This window comes from Lycium ferocissimum, chromosome 10 (assembly GCF_029784015.1).
Source record: "Lycium ferocissimum isolate CSIRO_LF1 chromosome 10, AGI_CSIRO_Lferr_CH_V1, whole genome shotgun sequence".
Classification (NCBI taxonomy): Eukaryota; Viridiplantae; Streptophyta; class Magnoliopsida; order Solanales; family Solanaceae; genus Lycium; species Lycium ferocissimum.
Window position 1 is genome coordinate 17,905,989 of NC_081351.1, and position 11,580 is coordinate 17,917,568.

Consider the following 11,580-nt stretch of genomic DNA (forward strand, 5'->3'; position numbering starts at 1 on the left):
GCATTTCCTTCAAACTTTGAATTTTTTTTTATTTATTTTTTTGGTTTTGTAAAAATTAAACTAACTGATTGGAATATCTTAAAAAATCTATCCGAATTAATATTTATTTTTAAAACATTTATATAGCCACGTTCTAGACAAAACCAACTGTAAAAGGGGGAAATGAGAAACAAACGGGGACATGAAGGTGGGGAAGTAGATATTAACACGGAGGTGGGGAAGTGGGAAGGCAATGAAGAAATCAACAGATAAGGGGATATCTTTATCTTCATTGAAAATAGCAGTAGATAGATTTTCTTATAGATTTTACTGTACATTTGAAAGGTCAATGTGAATTTATTTAATTTTTCCAGTCTATTTAATTTAGTTTATAGATTATTCATATGATTTCTGTGTGCAGGTTTATACTGGATATGGAGATACAGTTCCTTATCTGCCTGAGACTTGGCAGTTTTTGTTAGTCATTTGTACATAAGGGAGGCTCCTTCATCAATTATTAGACGGTATGTTTATGTTTCATCTTTTCTCAAGAAACTTTATTGTTTGTGTTTATTCTTTTTTAGTATCAGGAAGGAACAATTGTCGGCAGGATTGTAGGTGGTCTATTTATCGCTTATCACGGTTCTCCCATTTTGATTTATATCAACAATTAAATAAGTTTAATTGTGCGCGTTTTTCATATTTAACTTCTTGATCCAATAATTATAGTTTTTCTTTGTTCATAGCCTGGGAAATATTTTTATACGAATCACACTAAATTTTAAAGCTCTTATGTTTTGATAGCCTATTTTTCATTTATAGAAGCAAACCCAACACTATTTTACGTTTATGTTTCTTCTCTATCCTTTTTTTTCTTTTTTCTTTTTTTCTTTTGTGTTTGTGTATTTTAAATATTTATCACAACTAAAACGTTATATAAGTAAAAAGTTAATTGATTGGAATTTTTTAGGTCAAAAAAATAAGTGTTAGTGGCAACTCTTAGCAAATATCAGCATACAAGGAGTTATATGCAGCAGCAAATCAGTTCACTGAAAGAAAAAAAAAAGACACGGAGAAGGAGATTTAGGAAGTTTCTATCGGGTTAAAGTATCAAATAGTCATCAGGTTAAATAAAATGTTGGAATCTAAATTGAAGATAGGCATTAGTTTCAGGTTGTAGATATTAAATAAAGACGAGTGTTCTAATTGCACTTTAGCATTTACGCAAAATATGAAAACATCAGTAGGAAGTATATAAAATGATGCTATAACAAAGGGTTTTCCAAAATTTAAAGCATTTCAAAATGTAACAATTTTTATTCGTTCAAGCAGAAACGTTACAACCTTAACTTAAGATATGGTAAGCATGTCTACATCAAGTATAAGAAATCCTAAAAGAATTAAGTACATATATGGTACAATGTTCATACTTAATTTATTTATAGATAATAGCATGTTGTTCTCTAAGTATCTAATTATGCCATTATTGTGATTTAGCTTTTTATAAATATAAAAACTGAGCGATAATAAATTTTGTCATTGTTCTGCAAATGACCATTACATAGTGGGAATTGCTTTCATGTGAAGTGGTAAATATTTATAGAGAATGTATGTGTATAATATTGTATCTAATATTGAGAGTTGATGACTTTATTCTAATTCTGATCATTAGGCTACAAGATTTTTCAGGTGTTTCTGAATAGCAAATGAGTCTTTTTCAGCTGTAGTTGGTGTTTGGGTTAAGCCTCAGTTGTAATTTTTGATGCTTATATGTTCTGGAGAGTGTAATGTAAGTTGAATAGAAAAAGTTTCTTTTCCTTTAGGTTCAAAATTCAATACTAAATAGTGTTTGAGTTTTAAATAGATGAGGATAGATAAAAGAACTATTTTCTTTGCAGTCATAGGTTATTAAAATACTTTCATTTGATATTGCTTAATATTTCAATTGGTATTGTCAGATTGTGAATAAATATTTTGTAGAATCCTATTATACAAATATTGTTGTTGGACTTGTGAAGCCTTTAATCTTATCTGGCTGGCCAAGTGTGTACTGCCAGTCAAGATAATCTTCATATAGGTTCAAATAGTCTTTTGTTTTCAGGGTTCATCTTTGAGATATCTAATCTTCAATATGAAAAAGAGAACGTTTAAATGATATTATTGAGATCAAAACTCTAATAATCTTCATGTACATAATTTCAATTCTTAAAATTAAAACTTGAAATTTTATGTTGAAATGTGAAGAGAAAGATTTAATTTCTAATTGCACGAACATTAAATAGTGAGTACTAATTACTAAAATCACTAAGTCTAGCTTACTCTAATGAAGAAGTGAATTGTTATTTCACTCTCTGGAAAAACAAATTTTAAGGGAAGAAAAGGATCAATTATGATGAAAAATATAAATCTTGCACAAATAAAGAAGTGAACTGGGTTAATGTCTTACTCCTATATGTTGATTTCTTCCTACCTTTGCCATTGGAATACAAGGTTTATATTTTATACTACTTCAGTATATATTCCGTAACCGAGTTTGTTTATGTTAAAGGTGGTGTAGTTATGATTTAACATTGATCTTTTTTTTTTAATTTATCTGTCACAATAACCATGTTGTTTTGTTATGTTCTATTTTTTTCTTTCCCCCTTGTGGGTGATGGAATGGTTATGCTTATCTGTTATTTTGATGGTGGCTTTATTATGTTACAGGTGAAATGTTAACCGTTATTTGATTGTATTATTGGTGCCAAAAATATTCATACTTTTTATGAAATAGGGCATGATAGAACTAAGTTTTGATGTTGCGTACAGGGATCTAGAAGATACAAATGTTATTTGCTTTCATAAATTCCTTCGGAAGCAAGACAATGAACAATATCATTTTCCAGAGGTGTCTTCATTTTATTGGTTGCTGGAGTATAGAAGACTGTATAATATTTGAAGAAATGGTCAGTAATGAAGTAGTAGCAGCTACATATCCCATAAGAAACTGTTAGTCCGTAATGAGACTAATCCAAAAAATGAGAATATAAAATATGCAATATATCACACATGGTTCATATACATTTCCTTTAATTTGTATTTCTTCTCTCCCTCTTTTTTCTTTGAAACGATCCGCGCATCGCGCTGGTACGTATACTAGTGAAATATAATACATGAAACGTGATGATAATTCCTTTAGGTGTGATTAGTATCTTCTATGAACCACTACGCATTATGCCTCTAAACTTCACCCCATATTTCTTAGTAAATAGACTCAACATTTATTCTAGGTCTTAAAGGATATTTCTCAAAAGTAACTTAATTTGTACATAATAACAAATATGAGAAATATTATACATAATAGAGTTTCATCAATATTCGTTTTACAATGAAAAATTACATAGGTGAACCCAGAGGCGGATCTAGGATTTAATCTCTAGAGGTTCAACCTTTTAAAAATTTTAGCATTGAACCATTATATTTCTAAAGTTATGGGTTCATCTATACTATTTATTGTAATTTTAGTAAAGTTTTACACATAAATTTATATCCCGCATCGAAAGTTTGGAGTTCAATTGAACCCCAAGTTATAGTGTTCCATCCGCCTCGGTGAACCAAGTCCGATTGTGAGTTGTGACTACAAGATTCTTAAATTTCTTTGATGATATGCATGCTTTTAGTTAAAGGATCAACTAACATTAGTTCAGTGCTATGTTCAATGATCACTATCTTATCTTTAACGCGTTCTTTATGGCTAGATACTTAATGTTGATATGCTTGCTTCAACTCCTACTTATTTTATTCTCAGCCATAAGATAATGTTGGTGAAATTACAACTGAAAATACAATTACATTTGAAAAACAAAATGAAGAAATAAAAATATTTTCAGCTGGGGCGCGGATATCTCGCTCTATTTAAGGAGATTCAAGCCCACTGCAGCAAATCTACCGGTCCAGCAGTATCTTTCTGACTTGTCCCCTCCAGGATACAACAGCCCGATCATGGCGTATAACTCAACAAGCTCCGGATAAGATGTTGAGTCCAAAGCTCCACCAAAAAGAACACCTTCCTTCAACTGAATAAAACTCTCTTTTTTCTAACTCACTTTTCATGCACTCTATATTCTTATCTCTACTCCCACAAAGTAAGGATGACTAAGTATTTATAGCTAGGAAAATCATCCTTGAATTGAATAGGAAATGAATGGGATAGTACAGTAGGTAGATTATGGAAGAATTATTATTTGAAGGTTACATGAGTTACAACACTAAAGAGAATGAATAAGGGTGAGTAATGAATAGGAGGTTACAAAGGAAAATAAGACCACATTCATCCATAACTCATATGAATAATGAGATAGTGAAAGAATAGAATGGCCTATTAAGGCACCAAAACGTAAGAGCAAAAGAGATCATTTCTCTGCCACTTTATGGCCACAACGGAAAGATGGTAAATGCTCTTGAACGTACCACTTTAATCAGCCACTTTAATATAATAATAATAATTATTATTATTATTATAATAATAATAAAATGGTCAAAATATCCTTCAGATAACAATTGCATTATCATAATATATCCTCAATGACTTAGAGATCGAGTCTACAATTTTGAACCCAAAAATAAAACTAGATCTTCAATCATACACCATGTGAGGTAGTCTCAAAATAAGAAACAAACTCAACCTCCATAATGAAAGTAGCAGTCAGAGTCTGTTTGGCACACCTCCGAAATATAGTCTTTTTTCTGTAAAAGAATTTGCATAACATGTTTCCAGCGAAAACAAGGTTGTTCTCATGAGTGGAACATATTTCATCAACCTTGCACTCTAATAGACGATTTAACCTTTTCTGTAAAGAAAATGAACTGTGGGACGAACTCCATTTTAAAAGTTAGCTCATGAAATGAGAATTGTCAAATATTGACACAACAACTCATTCTCTCGATCAATACGGTACAATTTAACATTTTCCGAGTGAAAATTTTGTGTTGCATAGTTTGTGACATGTGGTGTCATTATTATAATGGCGATAACTGTTACTCATTCTTTTCTTCTTGTTCTTTGTATGTATTTTTTTTTTTTTTGTCATTTTGGTCTTTTTTTTTTAATCAAAGTTAATAATATCTTCTACCTTGTATCTGTCTGACAAGTGACAACACAGGACTTATAGGACATATGCTGTTTGCAAGTTGACAAAAGAAATAGAACAATCTCCCTTCTTGTTTTAATCAAAGTCAACCTAGTATTAATCATACGTTAAATTACCGAAGGATAATTATCAATTACATGTGAGGATCCCAAAGTTGTCCAATCATAATAAGTACACTTACACATTTGTATGTTTCATTACAATATACAATCAGAGTCATTAAGAAGAACTGAATTGAGCAATATGGCAGGAAGTAGCATTAAGGTTCTTGGTACACGTCCAAGTCCATTTGTGAATCGAGTTGAAATAGCCCTCAACATTAAATCTGTGGATTATGAGTTCATTACAGAGGATATTTTCAATAAAAGTGAGCTTCTCCTTAACTCAAATCCTGCTCATAAGAAAATCCCAGTTCTAATCCATGGTAATAAGCCTATTTGTGAGTCCCTTGTAATTGTCCAATATATTGATGAGACATGGACTAATGGCCCATCCATTCTCCCTTCTGATCCCCATGACCGTGCCATTGCTAGATTTTGGGCTACCTATGTAGAAAACAAGGTAAAATAACTTTGCCTTAATTCCAAACAAGTTGAAATCATGAATTATATGAATCTTCAGAGTCTATGTTACTCAATTTAAACTCGTGTCATAATGTCAATGATGATGATGGTAGTCATGATGATAATTAGTTTTATAGAACTAGACGTTTTCTATGTTATTTACTACTAGCATATAAATCTTAGGTAAAACTATTTAAGGACTCTTAGCAAAACACGGGGCTCACAGTTAACGTACTTACATGACAGAGAGCCTGTTTGAGTTAGCTGATTAAAAATAGCTGATAAGCATGAAGTGCTGAAAAATAATTTTTGATTGAAACTAATTTTATAAATAAGCAGTTACGTGTTTGAACAGAAGTGTTGAAACTGATAATACGCAATAAGTGTGTTTGGTAAAAAAGTTGTTGATAAGCACTTTTAATAGTAAAATGACTAACTAATCTTAAATCTATTTATGTAAAATATAGATTTATTATTTAAAGTATTTTATATAAAAGGGGACGAATAACACACATAGAAAAGATTACAAAAAACATTAGGGATAGTATTATAAAAGGTTTGGTCAAACCAAAAGTGTTTATAAACCGTGAAACTATAAGCTTAAGGTGACCAACTTATGGGTTTTGACCAATTTTGGCTTATAAGACCTTGAGTTTACATGCGTTTTTTTTATGTTTATCAAATGTGCAGATAAGCTAAAAAGTATTTATAAGCTAGTTTGTCTAAGTTATAATTTTAGCGAAACACTCTTTAAACTTAATTCCAACCAATTGTTATCGCCTCTAGAAATCTTTTTTCTACTATTATGCCTTATTTATTTCTTGATGTTGAGATAAATTTAAGCTAACAACAATAAATGCATGGTCAATTATCAGTGGTTCCCTTTTATGTTGGAAGTGAGAGAGGCAGTAGGAAAGGATGAAAAGGAAGCAGCATTACAGAAAATCGTAGAAGGGTTGTGCCTATTAGAAGAGGCATTTGTCAAGTGTAGCAAAGGGAAAGATTTCTTTGGTGGAGACAATATTGGTTATATTGACATTACTTTGGGCTGCTTCTTAGGGTGGATAAGGGCAATGGAGATGATGTTGGGCCTCAATTTAATATATGAAGCCCAAACACCAGGATTGGCTGGTTGGGCTGAGAGGTTCTTGTCAGAGAAAGTTGTCAAGGATGTCATTTTGAGTCCAGACAAACTTGTTGAGATTTATAGCTTACTGCAGGCCCAAAAACAAGGTGCTAGTGCAAACTAGCTAGAGCATTATGTTACTAGCAATGGTGGATCCAGAATTTAATGTCATAGTTTTTTAATTGAAAGAGTGGATTCCGAAATGTATCTGTAACTCTATTTAGTACTTAGCTTTTCGCTCCTGCACACGTAACTTGAAGCGGTAGTGGGTTATGCCAAATGATGAATCAGATGTTGGATCCACTGAGAAAATAAGGATTATATATCTAAAAATATTACCTTCGCTATAAGTGACCTATGTATACATAGGACATACTTCTTATGTCTTAATTTATGTGTCGTACTTTCCTTTTTAATTTATCTACAAGATATTATCATACTTTTTTATTTAGAAACTTAAAATTTACATTATAGATTTTGAGTGATGATGAAAACTGAATGTCATATTGAATATCAAGAGGAGTTTAAATGCTAAGTTTTCTGAAGAATACTAATTGTACTGGGAAACTTGTTCAAATCAAAACACTACTAATACTAAGAGATGACTATAGACTAACATGTAACATATTACGCTAGATATCTATCTAAATCAAAGGATAAGCGCAAGAGATAAACATGTAATGTACTTGAAGTAAAAGAGAAGATCGAATCAAGAAATTGGGGAATTTTATTAGACAATCAAATCTGTTACAACTAGGGTTACAATTGAATGAATCTAATCTAACTATAAACCCTCGCAAATAGCAAATGAGGATTATGTAACAATGGAGGAATGGAGTAGGGAATAAGAAGAAGAAAAAAGAGAAAGAGAGAACAGAGATACCAAGAGAGAGAATTAGCAATAGCAATTTCAGGCCTAACCTTTTTTTAGCCAATTCTAGTGTATATATAAAAGGGAATTGCCACGTGCTTCCCATGTGCCTTGGGTTCATTACAATCCATCCCGCTTGAAATCAACCTTGTCCTCAAGGTTGTTGAAGGAGACAATGGCTAGTTGCTAGCGGTTGTTTACTTCCAAATGGCAGGTAACCCTAAACACCCACAAAAGTGCCAATGCCAACGACTATAACACAAATGTGTGAGCTTGTCCACCGAAGTCGTCTCAGGCTACCTATCAACTCTCGCATCGGTCTGTTGTATCATTGAAATTGTAGCAAGAGATTTTTCAATCCTTGCATAGGTGCCAAACACAATCATCCCAAAAAGCTCCGTTTTAAGGTCACTCCTTGATAATAGTTAATCGGTTAATACACACCAAGAAACTATACTCTTCCCCATTAAATCATTATAAATTTTATCCTCATATTTCAGGACAAACACCATAGCAGGATGCATCAAAACTATTAGTAACCATGATACCCATTCATGAAGTTTTGAATCCACAAAGCATCCCGTCAAGAGTCAATCTATAGCATCAATTAAACCCTTAACCGCTCTTACCTCCTTTCTTTGCAATCTTGTCACCAATCACTAAACATGTACAAGTATAGTCAATGAAGTAAACATGAGCACTAACGAATCATCGCTTTTCACCATAAGCCAGGTTGCTAGCAACTCCCTTCCAGTAGCAATTACATAGATTCTTGAAATTCAAACTTGAACAAATATTATATGAATGTTCAGAGCACACTCGATAATGTCCAAATGCAGTAACACCTTCAGGAGAATTTATTATCTTATTAATATCAACAGAAGACTCATTGAAGCACATCACCATGAGGTTAATTAGACCATCAAGTATGGATTCTACTTTAAGAACTCAACATAAGAGACATGAAAGAATCAGATGCTATCAAATTACAACCAATTTTTGGTGTAGACAAGACCAAAATGATAGCGAGGGATAGTAGAACTTCAAAGAAAAGACCGTATTAGGAGTTACTAACCATAGAATCAAGGTATTTTTCACAAGGTTGCAAAGAATACCATGACCTTTAGATGTTAGTGTCAAAACACTTGGCTAGAGGATTTATCTATACGGAGCACACGACTAAGGAAATATGAGGCAAAGGTTTAATTATCTCACCAACTATACTTTGGTAACTCAATAAGGTCATCCACTCAATAAAGAACTCGGTTCCGCTCTCTATCGATAATGAGAAGTTTGATGTTACCTTAATGCCCAAGCATACTATGGAATAAAATCCTTTATTACAATTGCAAAAAGATCAAACATCCTTCCACCACGATCTCCTTGCTTATAGAACATTAGCCTATTTTGCATTGCCCAAGTTCTTAAGGGTGTAATCAACAGTAAAAAGGAAGTCACTACACCATTAATGATTCCCCCTCAGAACAAAAAAATTGCTAAGAAACTATCCTGCAATTCACCAACAACAATTTTTGTGTCCTTCCAAAAGAGACATCAAGCAATCCATTAAACCGTCTCACATTCCAGTGGTTCGCAGCCTTAGCAATATTAGCGAGTTGTATTTTAGAATAATCCAAAGAATACACAAACAAAGGAAGCGAGGCACTAACTGCAATTTTGGCTCCAACGAATAACTCCTTCAATTGATTTAGCCAGTCAAACACTATGCTTGTATCCCCACTTAGTAACCATGATTGAGAGCTAGCTGTCAATAGCGAAGGAAAATTTGACGTAATAAACTACATGGAGCTAATACAGAACATATCAGTTGTAATACCTCCAGGATCAAACACTATAATAGTTTCATCATTCTGACCTTCAGATACGTAAGAGGAGTCAGCAAACAAATATGAAATAGGCGCAACATCTAGTTCGAGCATTTCATAAAACAACTTATGCGTCATCTAACTCATGACTTATCCCATAGAAAACATGAGAAATTATGCACTTAAAGTCCTTAACACCCAATTCCACCCTATGGAGCTCACACAATTGAGATTTCCAATCAAAAGTAAGAGGAACTTGCTGGCTTACCTTAATACCATACCGTAAAATACCGAAACCGACTTTAAAATACAGAACCATGTTGAATTAATTTGGTATGGTAATGGTATAGTATTTTTAGAAACCGAAAACTGAAATTACCGTACCGAAGTTTCAAATACCGTACCATACCATGCCAAACCCTAAGTGGGACAAAACCTTGGTTAAGGAAAAAAGAGTGCAGCGCGTATTTTACTCCCCTGATAGGAGCATCATTTTGACATATTCCAATCATGCCGATCAATTTCTTGAATATTGATGTTGGCAACCCTTTAATAAATAAATTCGCCAAATTATCGCTTTGACCGAATTTGTTGAACATCAATTTCACCATTTTGTTGAAGATCATGTGTGAAAAAGAATTTTGGTGAAAGTGTTTGTTCTGTCTCCATCAGCCTTAGCTTTCAATATTGTTGGAATCTTTGCCTTCAAGGAGAGACCACAGTTCCTTCCTAAATGTGTTGAGTTATTCTCCGCTTCCATCAGAGTCACTAGAATTTTTTAGTGGCTTGCCCAAGTGACAAATATTAACTGTCTTATCGAATAACATAATATGGAAGACGTACACCCACGTGTATATAAATAATTGACTAAGATCGTACAAACTTCATGTAGATCATACAAATATCCTGCATTTGTATAGACAACAAAATCTTGACAATATCTGTTATAATAAACAAAATTCATGTCAATATTTGATTTCCTTCACATTTTATTTGTGTAGGAGTTATATTTTGCCTATACATTAATATAATAAGTTATTTCATAATCATACCATTAGCAAGATATATACGTGTACCTGGTGTACTAAAATATTCCATCATTTTCATGAGGTATAAATGATTTTTTTTGTTTATATCAAGCGATTTCACAACCACTGGGGTATTCAATGGAATCGTTATTTTTTTATGTGTAACTTGAATGATAGACAAATTTTCTATTTGTCAAATGATCAATTTATAGGCCCAGGAAAATTGTCTTTCTAAAGCCATTCATCTTAAATTATTCAGTAGATTATCTACTGTTTTTGGAAACTCTTAAGAGTACCAAATAATATTCCAGTCATACACAATAATTATAGCACCTTTAGATCCATACCTCTTTATAGAAAAATAAGGGCAAATTGGGTCGCTTTTGTACCCTTCTTGCAATACATACTCGCTAAGGCGATTATACCACATGTACCCTGATTTTCTCAATCCTTATAAGAACTTACGAAGCTTTATCGAACTAATTTTCCGAGAACTATTCTATGCTTCAGGCACTTTGAATTCTTCAGGAATTTTCATAAAGATTTTCTTGTTTAGCTAGCAATGTCAATAGTGACAACAATTCATCATACGCATATCGAGTTTTCATGCATTGTTAGACTAATAAAATCTATGAAAGTGATTGCATCCACCATAGGAGAATATGTCTCCATATAACCAATGCCAGGATTTTGCGAAAGAAAAACCTTAGTGATAAATCGTGATTTATATCTAACGACTTTGTTTTTGTTTAATCATTTCTTTTTCGCATCATAGATAATGTACCCCATTGGCTTTTCACTTTCAGATGATTGGACTACAAATCCAAAACTTCACATTTCGTATTTGAAGTCACTAATCCTCAATTGCACCCTTTAATTTTTGGCCAATCATTTCCTTTATTTGTATCATGACAAATTTAAACCAAGATTATCATCATAATATCAAGTGCTATATCATACACATCGTCGACGATCTTTTGGATCAGTTCCATAGACATAATTTATCGAGATCTCTTTATATTAATTAATTTCAGGTACCTGAACCTTTTCTAAGATTC

At 32.6% G+C, this 11,580-nt stretch overlaps 1 protein-coding gene across 1 annotated transcript; it reads left to right on the top strand.

Annotated features, from left to right (window-relative positions):
- Nucleotides 1-5,193: 5,193 nt before the first annotated feature.
- On the top strand, nt 5,194-7,467 carry LOC132035143 (glutathione S-transferase U17-like). Its single transcript, XM_059425442.1, has 2 exons — nt 5,194-5,669; nt 6,547-7,467. Exons 1-2 carry the CDS (start codon nt 5,298-5,300, stop codon nt 6,919-6,921), a joined length of 747 nt encoding a protein of 248 aa, XP_059281425.1. The 5' UTR covers nt 5,194-5,297; the 3' UTR covers nt 6,922-7,467.
- Nucleotides 7,468-11,580: the final 4,113 nt, after the last annotated feature.

Excerpts from the sequence above, each read along its gene's own strand:
- LOC132035143 (XM_059425442.1), top strand. The coding sequence starts at position 5,298 with ATGTTTCATTACAATATACAATCAGAGTCATTAAGAAGAACTGAATTG. Across the intron at positions 5,670-6,546 it reads CTACCTATGTAGAAAACAAG|TGGTTCCCTTTTATGTTGGA; the intron begins GTAAAATAACTT and ends GTCAATTATCAG.